Source organism: Pseudopipra pipra, chromosome 7, assembly GCF_036250125.1.
Source record: "Pseudopipra pipra isolate bDixPip1 chromosome 7, bDixPip1.hap1, whole genome shotgun sequence".
In the NCBI taxonomy this organism is placed as follows: domain Eukaryota; kingdom Metazoa; phylum Chordata; class Aves; order Passeriformes; family Pipridae; genus Pseudopipra; species Pseudopipra pipra.
The window spans coordinates 202,941-218,310 of record NC_087555.1 but is presented as its reverse complement, the minus strand read 5'-3'; the positions used below and the strand labels follow the sequence as shown (position 1 = coordinate 218,310).

Here is a 15,370-nt window from a genome sequence, read left to right as displayed (position 1 = left end):
GCTGCTCTATCCTCCTCAGTTATTTCATAGGGTTTGTCCAACCACTCTGTTCCAACTGACTAAAGGTTGAGGGAAGACGGTGGGAAAGCTGGGAGCCCCTGGAGTCGGAGCGGCAGGAGCAGAGCAGGCGTACCATTGGTCCTTGTAGCCAAAGCTGAAGCTTGCTGGTATATCCCAGTTCCTCCCAGCTGTTCCTCATGCTCTCCTGCAGCTTTAGCCTTGAGTGTTGCAGCGGAAGGAGGTGGGCACCCTTTGGGGACATGTGCTTGGTCATGGTGTGTATGCTCTCCAGCCTGTCTGTAAGCATTTTAAGCTGTTAAACATTCCTCTTTCTATTTTCTTTCAGCTGCCTTTATTTTTGTTCGTTCCCCATTTTATTTTTACTAGAGTAGATTGTGTTTCCCCTCACCACTGTCTGGAGGACTGCTGCGGCTTTTGCAGGATAAACTCAAGCAGCTGGGGCGGGTGGCATCCAGCTGGGTACTCTCAGAGTGGCTGTTCCCCAAAGTCACTGACTTTGGTGATCAGAGATGTTATTTTGGGCCTTTGCTCCTAAATGATGCTCATCCAGCCTACAGCAAGGAAGTTTTCCTGTTGTTATTTTCTATTCCTGATGAACATTAAATCTTTCTATCCCTAACAAAGATTAAATCTGGTGGATGCCCCATCCCTTGAAGTGTTCCAGGCCAGGCTGGATGGGGCTCAGAGCAGCCTGGTCTAGTGGTAGAGGAGTGGAACAAGATGATCTTTAAGGTCCCTTTCAACCATTATGTAATTCCATGATTCCCAGGTGTGTCCCCAGGTACATACTCCAACTAAAAGAGAGGATTCGGGCAGTTGTGGGATCTCCACCCTCAGAAATACTTTGTATTTTCAACCTTGTAGTATTTGCACAGGGGTACACCTGATTGTGACCACGTACCAGTGTATGAAGTTTAACAAGGGCTGCACCAGATTCTGCACCTGTGACGGGGCAACCCTGTCTGTGTGTATAGACCGGGGAACGAGAGGCTGGAGAGCATCTGCAGGAAGGGCCCTGGGGGTCCTGGTCAAGGGCAAGTTGAATATGAGTCTGCAGTGCCCTGGCAGCCAGGAGGGACATCGGTGTCCTGGGCGCTGTCAGGCAAAGCACTGCCAGCCAGCCGAGGGAGGGGATTGTTTCCCTCTGCTCTGCTCTGCTCTGGGGTGGCCTCACTTCAATATTGTGTGCAGTTCTGGGCACTGCAATATAAGAAAGACGTTAAGCTATCAGAAAGCATCCAAAGGAGGGCAACAAAGATGGTGAAGGTGCTTATAAGGAGCAGCTGAGGTCAGTTTGTTTGTTCATCCTGGAGGAGGCTGAGGGGAGACCTCACTGTGGTCTTCAACATCTTCACAAGGGGCAGCAGCAACCTCTGCTCTCTGCAACCAGTGACAGGACTTGAGGAAACGGCTGGAGCTGAGTCAGGGGAGGTTTAGGCTGGATGTTAGGAAAAGGTTCTTCACCCAGAGGGTGCTTGAGCACTGGAACAGGCTCCTCAGGGTCACAGCACCAAGCCTGACTGAGTTCAAGAAGCGTTTAGACAATGCTCTTGGGCACGTGGTGGGATTCTTTGGGTGTCCTGTGCAGGGTCAGGAGTTGGACTCGATGATCCTCATGAGTCCCCTCCAACTCAGGATATTCTATGATTCTATGCTCTTTCCCAGCACCTTCCCAAAGGCCTCTCCCCACATTTTCTTGGTACCCACAGGGAGGGTCATCAGCTGTGCACTTCTGTGGCCCAGTGTCAGGTCCTGGGAAACACAGCTCAGAGGAGGACGGGGAGGGCAGTGAACACGGAAAACGAAGATGTATTAAGCAGGGAGCACCTGTCAGGGCTTGTTAAGATCAAAACAACCGTGGCTCCAGGCCTGGAGCTTTTTATTCACCTTGGAGGGAAGAGAAGCAGCTTAGCTCTTCACCCCGTTCTGTGTGTGGAAAGGTGCAGCTGGGGCTCGAGTTGCTTCGTTGGGGTGTCTGCCCGGACCCATGACTGGCAGGTGTTCGGGCTCCCTGGAGGCTCGCCGGCTATTTTCAGCTGTTTCAACTACAGAAATAATTTCTGGCATGAAGTTTTACGAGCTGTTTTCTGCTCTGCCGTGGCAGCCCGGTCTCTGGCTGGCGCTACCGAGAGCTCTGTGTCGCAGTGTGCCTGGGTTCAACCCAAGGGCGCCGAGCGAGCACCTGAACACCCTCTGGCCGTCTCCAGGAGCCGCCTCGGGCAGGCTGCCCGCCCCACCGCTCGCCACACGGCAGCCACCGGCGGGCGGCGGCACAGCGCGGACACCTCAGCGCCGCCATCCCGCCCCAGCGCTACGAGCGGGCAGGGAGCGCGTCCCGAACTCCGCCCGCGCAGGGCGGTAGGGAGGAGCACTGCCGAGGGCCCGGGGCGGCCCCGGGGGCGGGCGGTGCAGCCGGAAGATCCCGCCCCGGTGGGGGCGGCCCCGGGCGTGGCACAGGCCGCGCTGCCCCTCCGCGCTCCGCGCCGCCATGGTGGGGAAGGCCAAGCGCCCGCGGCTGCACCGCGCCGCCCCCCGGGCCTGGCCCGCCCGGGACCCGCCGCCGCTCCCCGCGTCCGAGCCGGGCCCCGGCCCCGGGAAGGTACCGCGGGCGGGCAGACGCGGGCCGCAGTGACACCCCCGTCCCCGCTCCCGCAGGAAGGGCCGGTCCCGCGGTCCCGCTCGTCCCTCCGGCTCCCGGGGCTGCCCCGAGCGCGGGGCCCCGGCGCGGTGTCGGTGGATGACCCGCGGGCCCGGCCGCGGGGAGGCGCCGGTGGTGGGCGGCAGGGGCGGGCAGGCCCCGCAGGCCGGGCCGAGGGCTGCTCCTGCTCAGGAAAGCCCTGCCGGACCCTTGGTGCTGCTCCTGCGGGCTCGGTGCTGCCGGGCAGCTGCTGCTCCCTCGCGGGAGCGTGTGACACGGGCACGGCGGGCCAGGAGGCCGAACGGGGGAGCCCGGGGAGCGCTCCAGCACCGGGCCCTGCCTGTGTGCAGTGGGAGGCCCAGCGTGCTGCCCCAGGGCGGGTATCGCTGCCCCAGGGCGGGTATCACCGCCCCGCAGCAGCAGCTGCGATCCCCAGGCTTGCAGAGAGCCCACGCAGGGTGGTGACAGATGTAGAGGGGTGGCAGCGCTGTTCCTGCTGCTGGGGACAGGGTGCCTGTGCTGCGTTGCAGTGGGGGTAACTTGGATGCAGCAGTGAGGATCATTGCCAACAAGTGTTGGGAGAGAAGGGGTGAGAGAAGAGGCTGCCTGGCTCATTTTGCAGTGGTTCTCTTTGATTTTAGGTTAGGGCAGGTGGAGAGGAGCTGTCAGTTTGCACACACAATCACGTAGGAGATGCAGACAGTGTCTGGTTTCCCCAGCTATGTTATGAGTACACACTTCAGATTAAAGCTGGATGCCTTCCCTAGCCCCCTCACAGCAAGAACACAACAGCAGTAAATGTTTTTTATGTGCCTAAGCTTTCCTTGTGAGGGTGGAGGAATTGCCTGTGCCAAATACAGCTGGGTTTATACCACTATGAAGTTATGTGTCAGTGCTGGTAGATACTGCTGGCTAAAGTAATAAATTCTTCTAATCCAGCCAGAGTAGCTACTGCAGAGCTTAGGACTTAGAGGCATTGCATGCTTAAAGCATGATGCCAAAGATCTGGTGAGTTGCTAGTAGTCACTGAATCTGCTTAATGTCCATCGCTTTAGGCTTTAATCCCCTAATCTGCTCATTTGTTGCTTATCTGTATTGTTCTGTACCTGTAATAAATCTGTAGTTTCCTAAGGATGCTGTTCGAAGCTCTTCTGGGAGAGCTCTCCTGAATGCACTTCAGTGAGGTGAGGTCGGGTTGAAGCAGAAATCTGTTAGGAGCAGAACAGTCCAAAATGAGACTTTGTGAAACTTCCTTCTGTGTGGAAGAGCCTGGCGGGGGGCGGGCAGGCCAGTGGGGTGACTTACCTGCCCCTGCCAGCTCAGGAGAGGCACCTGCTCCCTACCACTGTCCCCTTCTGGATGGTGCTAGGTTTGATTTTTGGGGGGGGGATTTTTTAACTAAATGTTGCCTGGTCGTGTCTATACTGATTCCTGGTTAATGTTTCTTTTGGATAAGGACTGGGACTTCTCATCTTCTGATGTCTTTTCTGGGCTGAAGATTGACCCTGATACCCTGGTCAAGAAGCTCGACTTGGACTCCAGAAGCATCACTTCCTCCAGGACAGGTTTGTTGTATTTTGAATGAGTGCCACATAAGGTTGTGAGCAAAGACCCTGGGGACTGTATTTGCCATGACTGTCAGAACAAGCCCAGGGGAATACAACCCAAACATCCCTTCCCATGTTCCTGCGAGGGCCTTTAAAAGAGGTTTGGTTTTGTTTGGGGTGGAGGCAGAACAGCAAGGATGTGCTTGGTGATCCCTAGATGGGGAACTAGCTTCATGTTATCTGTGGGGTGTCCTCGTGCAGCCAAAGACTCCCAGGGGTTGAGAGGACAGCAGGGGCCAGGCTGCGACCTGATCTCTGAGCTTCCTTTATGGCTGCTTTTGCCTCACTAGCAGCTGCCATTCGTAACCCAGTATTTTGTCAGCAAGTTGCTCATTGTGTACCCACAGTGCTATGCACACTGCAGCCTGACTGCAGCAAGTCTTCTCCTCCTGTCCTTTGCTGTTGCTCCCTGGCTGAAGGACTCATGGCAGAAATGTCCAGCTCGCAGGGAGTATGGGAAGTGAGAGTGGGAGCAGGGAGGACGTGATAGAGCCTTTTGATTTCTAGTCCCACAACAAGGAAATGCTCCCTCTGACTGCTCGCTGACAGGCAGAGCTAGAGGTGAAAGCAGGTTTCACCTCTAAATGGAACCTGATGGCACAGCAAGCTGTCCTGATGCAGAAGGTGTGTGTGACTCCCAAATACCTTGTTTGCAAACTAAACAGATTTCTTCTCTTCGTGCATATAAATACTACAGTGACTTTGTTTTCCTATTCAGGGCTACCTGGTTACTGGCTACAAACCCAGTAACCACTCAAGGGCTAGTGGTTACCTGAGCAGTGGGGAGCTGCCTATTGGTCATATTTGGTCACAGAGCAGAGTGAGGAAGTGGAGGGGTTGTTTGAGGACACATTTGCCTGCTGCCTGCACAGTAACCTTGGTGAAATGCATTGTTTTCAAAACAGCGAGTTCACTGTTGATAACTCTCCTGGGAAAAGGACATGTATGCATCTGTGTGTGCATGTGCACATTGCCATCTCTTTAATTAAATCAGGCAGCATGTTGTTGAGGGCTGGCAGCCTGCAATCCCAGCCCTTCATTGCAGAGTACAGCTGCACACGTCTGGGTTATAAATAGAGCCGTGCTGCTGGTCCCTGTGCAGTGCTGATGATGCAGATGTGTGGTGCCTGACTGCCTCTCTCTAGGCTATGTACTGGCTTCCTGCTGACAGTGATGCTGACCCTGATGCTTTGTATTCCCTCTCAATTTCCAGATGATCAGCTAAAAATAACTGTTCATTTGGGAGCTCAAAACTGTGTTTCAACAGGCAAAAAGTGATTTGATTATTTTTTTTTTACATCCTCCCGAGCTGTTGTGCCCTTTCTTCTTGTCTCACTGTGGAGCCATGTAGAGGCTTTTTCATTATGGAAATCAATTCATTTTTTTGTGTTAATTCAGTGAACTGTAACTAGGCTGTGCATACAATGGCAGACAGCCTGGAGTTAGAAAAGAGATTCTAGGCAGACATCCTTTGTCTCCTGGCATCTCTGGTCAGCTCAGACCCTGTTCAGCAGAAAATTCAGCTTGACTTCAACCTTTCCTCCACCCCATTCTTCCCTTCCCCCTCAGCTTAGTGCACAGGGCAGGAGGGTAGGATTCTCCTACACATTACTATTTTAAGATTTAATAGCAAGACAAAAGCGTGCTTCTCTCCCACTTGCTTTTCAAGCTCTGAGAAGGTCAAGTTGGCAGACTGTAGGTGGGCTCACTCTATCTCATGTGCTTTTCATAGCTAGAGAAGACTTTTTTTTCTGCCAAGGATGCTGTGTGGCAGTTGAGAAAGCAGGTATGTTTGTCCTCTATCTGCGTGTGTGCCTCACGTTATCCAAGATTTATCAAAGATTATCCAAGACTGCTGATATCTGTGTGTTTTGTGTTTCGATCTGGCCTGGTGCTGTGACTCTCTTCCAAATAAAATTTAGGCTGAGGAAGCGCTTGGAATTGGATTAAATTTTAGAAGATGTCAACTTGGAGCTCAACAGTGGCCAGAAAAGCAAATTGGCTGCTGGGGAGTGGGAGGAAAAGAGAATGATGTGGAGAGCATTGTTATGCCCTGAAAATAAATCCATGACACATGCAGCTATTCAATGCTATGTGTAGCATCACAGAGGCTAACTAAACAACAGCAGAGCATGGTTACTTCCAGGGGATGAAAGGCTTCATCTGGAAGACCTGCTTTGATGTCCCAGAGCCAAAGGGATACAATCCTGCAGGAAACCAAGCAATCGTCGTGGTGAGGCTTGGGGGCTGTCATCTGTGGTTGTCAGTAAGGGAGGCCACCTCTCTCTCTACATTATTTCCTCTTAGTTTTCCCCAGTTTGTAAGTGACCAGCTTTTGGCTGTGGTTATTCTGAGGGAACAGGGGGAAACACGATGTGTAAGTTGGAAAGTTCAGTGTCTCTGGCAGGGTTAACATCTCATTTAACACGAGTGGTTGCGTGTGCTGGTGCTGAAAGGAGATGGAAAGAGGCCCCTTGTTCTGGGAGGATAAACTGGGGTGTTGTTTCTTGCCAGCCAAAGACCTTGTTTTTCTGGGGGTTGCTGGTGAATCCAGGGTGCCCTTTGGAAGTATCTGTTACTCTTGGTTATGGTCTGTTGTTTCCCTTGGACACAAGGCTGATTCAGCATGCTTATTAGTGTGAGGTACCAGCTCATCAGGCTGTTCTGGCATCAGTAATCCTTGTGGCATGAGAAGGAGAGGGTGGAACTGTAACAAAAAATGTCACCAAAATGGAATTGATTGTAGGTGAGTCTTGCATTGTGTTACATAAAAAGCCAGTGGTCTAAAACGGAAAGTATTTTAATGCAGGAGCTCTGAGCTGTGTTGTGCTGTGAAAAAGACCTGCTGCCACTACTTTCCCCTTCTCTGCTTTTTATCTTTAAATCATTAGCTCGTGTTAATGCCAAATTCCAGATGATTTCCACATACACATAGGTAACAAAAGCCAGTGCCATCCCTGTGAGCTCTGGAGTTCAGTCCATGAGTTCCTTGCTTGCTCGGTGATTGTTTCCTATCAGGGTAGTTTACTTAGCCACTGACGTAATATAAATTCAAAGGCTTTGCCATAATCTAATCCGGGCAGGGACCTCTGTGACTCATGGGAGTGAATAAACCTCATCTGGGTGAGCCTCTGTAGCGTGGGAATTAAATGTTTCCTACCAAGTCAGAAATAATGGCCTGTCATATAGGGGATTGGTGCTGCTTTTTCTTGTTTGTTTGTTTTCTTTAGCTTTGCTTCCTCAGTGTTTGCTCATGGAAGCGAGGGCCTGTTCAGGCATGGCTCTGGCAAAACAGTTGCCTGTGAAAGTCTCTTTTTTTGGAGTGGATGATGAACCAGCTGTGGAATGATATGAACAACTGGACTGGTAGCTTCCTGCTTTATTTTCAGCTACTCCAGAAGGGAACTGTGACAAGCTGTGTTGTTGAGAAAGCAGAAGTGCAACAGCAGCAAGTTCATAATTGCTAGTGAAACCTTAGCTTTTCATCCTGATTTCTGAGTTTGTGGCCTGAGTAGCTTTTCCTGCAGATTCTCTAGCTCCCCCTGTGCCACTGGTGAGCCAGGAAAATGTGAAATGTGGATTAAAACCATTTGCTTCCCCTGGTCCTGGACCTGTTATTGATCTTTCAAGAGACCATAAGGTGTACCAGAGGGTAGGTTTGGATTGGACTTAAAGAGTGAGAGTGGTGAGATCCTGGCACAGATTGCCCAGAGAAGCTGTGGCTGCCTCATCCTTGGAAGTGTTCAAGGCCATTTTAGATGGGGGTGGGGCTTGGAGCAACCTGGTCTAGTGACAAATGAAAGGCAGGTTGGACTAGATGCTCTCTGAAGGTTTCTTCCATCCCAAATCACTCTGTGAGTCTGTGGTTCTGTACCAGGGTGTGGGGCATGGAGTCCTGTAGGACATCAGCCTGGACAGAGGTTGTGGTCTGAAGTCCAGGACTGTCTTGTGGCGTGGGATCCTCTGTCAGTGGCACAGAGGGGAGTAGAGCAGTGAAATTACTGAGCATCTGACAAGGAATTCCCTTATCCTCCTGAAGAGATGTGGAGATAGGAGAGAATAAAATCAGACCGGGCAGGAACCTGACAGCAGTGAATAGAATTTCTAAAGTCTCCAGGCTGTGTACAGCCTTGCTTTCCCCCTTTCTGAGGTTCTCTGTGAGTTCCTTTTGTTACCAAGCCTCCCTCTGCAGCGTCACTGACTGTGCCTCTCTGGTTTGCACCTCAGCTTCTGCTCAGAAGTTCCATATCTGCTGGGTCTGTCACATTATCTGCTTCCTTCTGCTTGGGCTCTGCACCCGCTTGTCCAATTTATTTCCTCTTTTTGAAGCTTCAGAGAGAAGCAGAGAAGCTGTGGTTGGTTGGCATTGTGGTCCTGCATTAACTTCATGCAATATGATTTGCTGTCCTGTTTTGGGTTTGTTTTCTTTTTTTTTATGGGTGATGTACCAGAATCCCTGTGAGATCCCACTGACAGTATTGCTGTTCCTACAGTGTCTGGACTCGTGGTTACCCTTGCAGTGGATCCACTTTGGTGTTGCTGGCAGAACTGCAGATATGGCCAGGCTCCCTTTACTCTTCAGGAGCTCTTGACAGGATGCAAATCTTTGTGTCCTGTGATTTATTCCTGTCTGTTCATTGCATTTCTGCTTGTTTGTTGCCTTAAATATTATGGCTCCTCCTCTTTAATCCTCATCCCTGATCACCTTCCTCTTTGTTTGCATTTTGGGTTTTTCCCCTCTGCTGGCATAATGGGGTGTTTAACAATAGAAGGATTAAAAAAAAACCAAACCTGTTTGTTTTAATGAATGCACTCTTTCTGAATATTAGTTCTAAGCATTTTCTGCTTTTTCTTATTGCATGTTTGGGGAATTTTTAAATCTGCTTGTGCTGGTCATTCAGCACGTCCCTGGTGTGGAAAGCTGCTGGATCCTCACAGTTCTGCTGCTGTTGCTTTTCTTCAGTTTTCCATTCCGTGCTGGCAGCTGTCACGCCTGTCGTATGTTTGTTTTGTGCAGAACGCCTTCCCCAAGCTGTTCCCCACCGTAACACCCCTCGGATGGAAAGGGGTGTGAACATGTTGCTCCACACTCTGAGGATGGCAGTGAGCAGCCTGTGAGGAGCTGCTGCAGCACCTCCGACGTGCGCGTGGAGTGTGACGTGCGGCGCCAGTCCAAAATGACAAGGCGTTCCTGCTCTGTCTGTCTTTGTTATCAGCTGCCTAAGCTTTGGTCTGTGTGGATTTTGGGAGTGGTGAGATGCTCTCCCTGAAGCTGCTGTCGGAGGTAGCCTGCTGGCGATGCCCTTGGTGCTGTTGCACCGAAATCATTTTAACGTCTTTGAAAATACCTGGTTGGCGCGTGGATCTGGGAGGAGCAGCTTTGCATATGAGCTGGGAATTCCTGCTTTAGCTCCCCTCCTCCACCCTGTACCTTCTGCAAGATGTCTGTCTTCCTTCGTGTCACCTGCACAGGTCAAGGATGTGTCCCAGGAGTGGGCATGCAGGTCTCTGCTCAAATGGCAAATTTCCCTCCGTGAGCTGGTGTTGCTTCTGATATTGTGTGTGAAGTCCTTGAAACCTCTAGTAACAGAATTTGCAAGAAAGGAAAAATTCCCAGGGAAGGGAAAATGCTAGGCAGAGATTAAACAGGCAAAGTGATATTCTTTACCCTCTCTCCCAGGCCCAAGGTTGGCCATCCTGGTAGCTTGATAAAGTGACAGATGGCAATTTACCATGTCTGGGTAAGTGGCTTTAGTAGCAGTTTAAGTTCCTTTTCCCTTGCTTTTTAACTGAAATCTGTTTGGTTTGTTGACTGCATCATTAGGAGCTGCTCTTATCTTGACAATGCCAGATCACCTTTTAAGGGCAGATTTGGTGTGTGAGTTTTCTAACAGGCTGTTAGAAAACTGCACTGTGTTTGAAAGGAGCTGCAGTAGTGGTTTGTGGTAGGGGAAGCCTCTCCAGTGAGGTCACACGACCTCAGTCTACAGGAGGTCAAACAGGACCTCAAACAGATTCTGTAGTTTTCAACAACTCACCTTGAAGCCAGAGGGTTTTTCTGTTCCTTTGGTCCAGAGAATTAAAGTCAGTGGGATCTTGATTCAGGAGTCAGATTGACCAAGTTCTGCAGCAGTGGTGAACAGCTGTGGGGACTGCTTGAAACAGAGAACAGTGACCTGCTGTGGGTAGCTCCTGGGAGAATTTGGAGTGAGAATCTTACTGAAAGCTAAAAACATCGGTGCCTTAAATGATAATAACTAAAAAAAAAAAAAAAAAAAAAAAAGGTAAAAAATCCACACTGCTTAAAGTTACTGTAACAATTTGTCTGTGCTGTGAGAATAGCTGTAGGAAGCTCCACTTTAATTAAAGTCAATGCAATTAATTTAAAAGCGGTAAATGAGTGTCTGAAACTCTGAAACTTGCACTATTTCCAGTGCTTTGACTTCCCTTCTGGTGACGGACCATTTCCATGGTGTGAGCGCCTTCTGCCAGATTATGGGAATCAGTTGTGTTAATATTTATGGAACTAATTAACTGTTTTCTTTTCTTCCCCTCCCTCTAGCTGTGGCTAAGTCCCTGTTCTTAAAATTAACATTAAAAAGCCCCAAAAGCTCTAATTAACTAGTGGCCATGGATACTGAGCATTACACAAACACAGGAAAGTTTTCTAGAGAGCCCCAGGCTTCCAAAATGTTTGCAGCCTGCTCCAGGGGAGGAGGCTGTCGGTGGTGGGAAGAGCTTGAAGTGAATCTTAGGAGTTTGAGTGTGTCAGATCCCTGTTCTTTCTTATTATGGTTGGCTCCTTGGCTGTGCCTGCTGTGTAATGCTCACCAGTAGCACTGGTGGAAGTTCAGTGCTTGCCCTGGAGCAGCCTTTCTGTGCTGCTGGGTGGCTGGAGAGGAGGGTACAGCTCAGTGAGGGGCTGGGGGCTCCTTTGGTGAGGCTCCTGAGCTGCTGCTCTGTGCATTTGCAAAGCCTTCTTCTGGCCTTTGTGAAAGTTGAGTGCCCAAACATGTGCTTTTTAGGTCAAACATGTCAGTCCCTTGTGCCCCTGAAGGGACTGAGTTTGGGGCCAGTGTGCCTCTTTGCCTTCCTGGCGAGGTGTGACAGGGCGTGGCAGTTGCAAGTCATGCCACGTCTTGCTCTGTGTGATCATGAGTTTTAAAAGGATACTAATCTAGCCTGGTATTCTCCTGCTGAATAAATGAGTTTAAAATGGTCAGACATCCTTACTTACACAAAAATAGATCAGCCCTGTTTAGGAGAGTACTGGAGCTGCAGCACTGCAGAAGAGCGTTATGAACTGAAATCTTTGTCTTTGCTGTACTAACGCTAAAGCTTTGGCATAACTGAGTTATAAAATTGTAAGTGCTACAAAGAGAGAGGTGGAATGGCTCTGCACCTGTGGCAAAGGGACTTCCCAGCACAAGTCTCAGTAATGCAAACCTCTCGTGGGGCACGAGAGGGGTAGTTTCACCCTGCATAAGCTGAGAAACCGAATCCCAAGAGGGGTGAAGAAGGGCTTGTGGAGAGGGCAGATGGATAGCTCTGGAAGTCAGAGCCCTTTCCTTCTCCCCAGCAGCAGTATGGGGCAGTGTCAAGCTGTCAAACCTCTCTGAAATACATGTCCTGGGAGTCTAATAGATGCTCTTTTTAGATAATTGGTAGAGGCTGGTAAAGGGTGGATGGGATGAGAGGTTTCCCTCTTCCAGGTTGCCCCTTCTGACTTGCCTTGACATGCTTTTTAGGTGCAGGAATAAGTCAGCCTCCTCTTTCTTCTGCTGACACCCCTGGGAAATGCCTGTGTGAGGAAGGTTATTTTGCTTGGGTATTTTTTCCACAAACTTCCGTGCTACATAAATCAGATTTCTGTTTTACTGACAGATAAATCTTTGCCCTGCTAATATGGGTCTTACTGAGGCTGTGTATTTAAAAAGAGATCTCAAGTGTTCATGTCTGTCATTCAAAGAGGCATCTATAGTATTATTCTATTCTGTGCAAGTTATCTTTTATTCTAGTCTTTGTGAGCAATTTATGGGTCAAGGTTTTCTTTATGCTTGGGTGAAAATGCATATGTCAGCTGAAGGTCTGTTTACCCCCTTTAGCATTTCAAAGTGGCACTATTGATGCTCATGTGTGGCATAACTGGTAACAACACTTAATTTGGGTTTAGCTTTTTAGTCAAGTGGCTTATAAAAAGGAAATAAGAGGGTTTTGTTGTTTTTTAAAATAAGGTTTTTAACACCGTAAACCTCAGTGTACGTTGCCTGAGCTAACTGCAGGAAACATAACTATGCAAGGATTAAATGAGTAGGTACTGAAGTATTCTGGGTTGTTTGAAATGGTGATTTGGACAGGTTTAGATTGAACTAGCAGTGTTGCAAATATTCCATGAGGGTAACCACAAAAAATCCTGGAGAAAATCCTGCTGGAGGTGAATAGGTGTTCAAGCAAGAAGGGACTGTGAGCTGGAAGGTACTCTGGAAAACGTTCCATTTAGTGATATTGGTAACCAACTCCAATGAAACATGGTGTTCTAGAGAGCCGGTGGCAGAAAGTCTGAGGGAAGATGGGACACACAAACTTGTTTCCTGACCCCCTTGTGCTGTGTGCTCGGCTGTGTGTGGAGAACACACAGCAAATCAATAGATCTGCTTAAAGAATCTGGGCTTCTGTGGGTGTCGTGGACATTCACACCTCGTGTGGCTGCGTGTGTGCAGACTCTGGGCTCATTTCCTTTTGTTGCATTTTCTGGCTACGCTGCCTTTTAACTTTGTTTTTCCTTATGTCTGTTTTCCTCTCAAAGATTATTTGTAAATTCAGGTCACCGAGCGTTCTTATGTAACGGGAATGTGCCTCTTTAGCATGGGGAGGACATTCCCAGCTGCCACGAGTAAAGGCTGTGTCTGTGCATGCAGGAGTTATTTTGCAGTGTGTTTTGAGTTGAAATAACCTGGTGATCCTATCGATAGGGAGGCATGGAAAGCCTCTTCCAGACTGCAGGAATTCTGCTGCCAGAAATCCCAGTTTTAAATTGCTTTGTTCAGTGACACTTCTGTGTTTTGCTCAGTGAAGCCTCTGGCTATTGCTTTTGATTCATGCCAGTGATTTGTGACAGCAGGGCTGGGCTTAGGTGTGCTCCTCTGTGGATACAGGTGTGCTTGTGGCTTTAGTGCCTGTACCTGAGTGGGTTTTATTTATGGAAATAGCATAAAAATGTGCAGATACTACTAATGTGGAGTTATTATGACTTCTTCATATATTTTTTTCCTCCAAAATAGAGGGCATTGGGCTGTTTACTTGTATTAGATGTAAGTAGCAAGATTTTGGTAGTGGGGGCGAGGCCAGAGCTCTCATGTTCTGGACACACCCAGGTCCAGGAGCTGAAGTGCATTCAGTGCAGCCACAGCTGAGCCTGTCTGCCACAATGGTGCTGTGTCTGGAAAAACATGTCATTAAGAAGGAGTGAAAAAAAGAGGAGTAGAAAAAGCGAGAGCCCTGTGAAGACCAGGGACAGAAAAGGAGGAGAGGAGGTGCTCTCCCATGGGAAGGACCCCAGTGGGTAAGTGTGAGGAGGAAGGAGCAGCAGAGAGCGACTGTAATGCCATTCCCTGGCCCCTTGTGCTGCTTAAGGGAGTCAGGAATGAAGGAGTGGAGCTGAGAAGGGTGGGGGAAGGTGTTTTAGTGTCTGTCATTGTTTTTCACCGCCTGATTCTATTTTCATTGGCAATACATTGCATTAATTTTCCCCGAGTCTAGTTGGTTTTGCCTGTGATGGTAATTGGTGAGTGATCTCCCTGTTGTTTATCTCAGCCCACAAACTTTTCATCTTATTTTCTTCACCTGTTCTTTTGAGGAGGGGGAGGGAGGGAGCAGCTGGGTGGGCGTCTGGCAGCTGGCCCAGGTCAACCCATTGCATCACTGTAGCTCAGTAAAAATTGAGATGAAGCTCAGTACCAAGTAGAACTGTTGCTCTATGGCTGTTCCTCTGCCTTCCTTACTGTCTCTTTCAACTGAATGTCTCCTGAGCACTGTGCAGATCCACCTTGCATGAAAACCGAATTCCTTTGCTTTTCATTAATGCTCACAGATGTTTAAGCAAGTCGTTATCCCATGTGTCTGTGGTACGTGTATACCTGTAATAACATTGTGGCCCTTGCATCCTGAGGGTCAGAATTAGAACCTCTCCCCTCCTTCTGTTCAGGGAAGGAAAGGGAACAGAACAGGGCACAGCCATATACTCTTAAGTTCAGGGAAGTACAGAACAGATCTTGGGTCCATCCAGATGTTTCTTCTGCATGTCTTCGCTGTGTAGGAGGTGCTGCCTTGCTCCAGCTGTGCCTGCATTGTTGACAGCTCTGTAGCAAGAGAGCAGAACAAATCTGCCAGAACAGAGAGTGTTCTTTTTCAGATGTTAGAAGTGCTCATTAGAGGGCAGCAGAATAACTCTTCCTTTTTCTAGGTCAGGTCTATATTTTTGAATGATATTTTTCATCTCCACAGGGCACAGAACAAAATTTTCCAGTTCCTCCTTCAGTTTTTCCTGGTGCAGTAAGTGTAAAAAACAACAATGTTTATATGAAAACCTTAGCCAGTATAAAAAAAACCAGGGAGTAATTACAGTAAAACCTGCTTCTTGGAAGCTTGGAAGGGTTGCAGGCTCAAACAAGGGAGAGCTTCTCTAAGATTAAACCACAAATGGTCAGCACAATATGTGGAAAAGCAGCCAAAGGAATCTTTCAGAGCTAACTTGTTTTTTGCTCAGCCTAATTCTTATTTGACTTATATGTCCATATGGATTTATGGATTTGTTTGCTGTGCTCCAGCTGTGGCTGCCACCTTTTTCTGCTTAAAGAAAATGTTAAAGAACCAGTCTTGCTTCATCTGAAAGTAATCTTTAAATGAGATCTGATGGTACCACCCCCCTATCCTCTGTAATGTAAACACTATAAATAATTTTGACGCAGTCTTTAAAGGCTAAGTGAGGCTGGGATTTGGAGTCCAGCATCACAATACTTAAATGCATTATTTATTATGTAACATCCGTGGAAGAAGGCTGTAGCACTGACTTTGCAGCTAGTGTGCTTCAGGCTTCAGAAAGAGC

The 15,370-nt window shown here is 48.8% G+C and overlaps 1 protein-coding gene across 5 annotated transcripts in view; it reads left to right on the top strand.

Annotated features, from left to right (window-relative positions):
• The first annotated feature begins 2,418 nt into the window (after nucleotides 1-2,418).
• The window catches only part of SLX9 (SLX9 ribosome biogenesis factor), a 56,099-nt gene continuing 43,147 nt past the window's right edge, over nucleotides 2,419-15,370 (top strand). For 2 of the 5 annotated variants that reach the window (XR_010431781.1, XM_064660122.1), the window contains exons 1-2: nucleotides 2,423-2,620; nucleotides 4,116-4,224. Coding sequence is in view for 4 of the 5 variants with exons in the window: in XM_064660122.1 (XP_064516192.1) it covers nucleotides 2,510-2,620; nucleotides 4,116-4,224 (220 nt within the window). In the remaining variant the exon portion in view is untranslated. Of the gene's footprint in view, nucleotides 2,621-4,115; nucleotides 4,225-15,370 lie in introns of all 5 variants that reach the window. The other 3 variants (XM_064660123.1, XM_064660121.1, XM_064660120.1) reach the window with 3 other exon arrangements.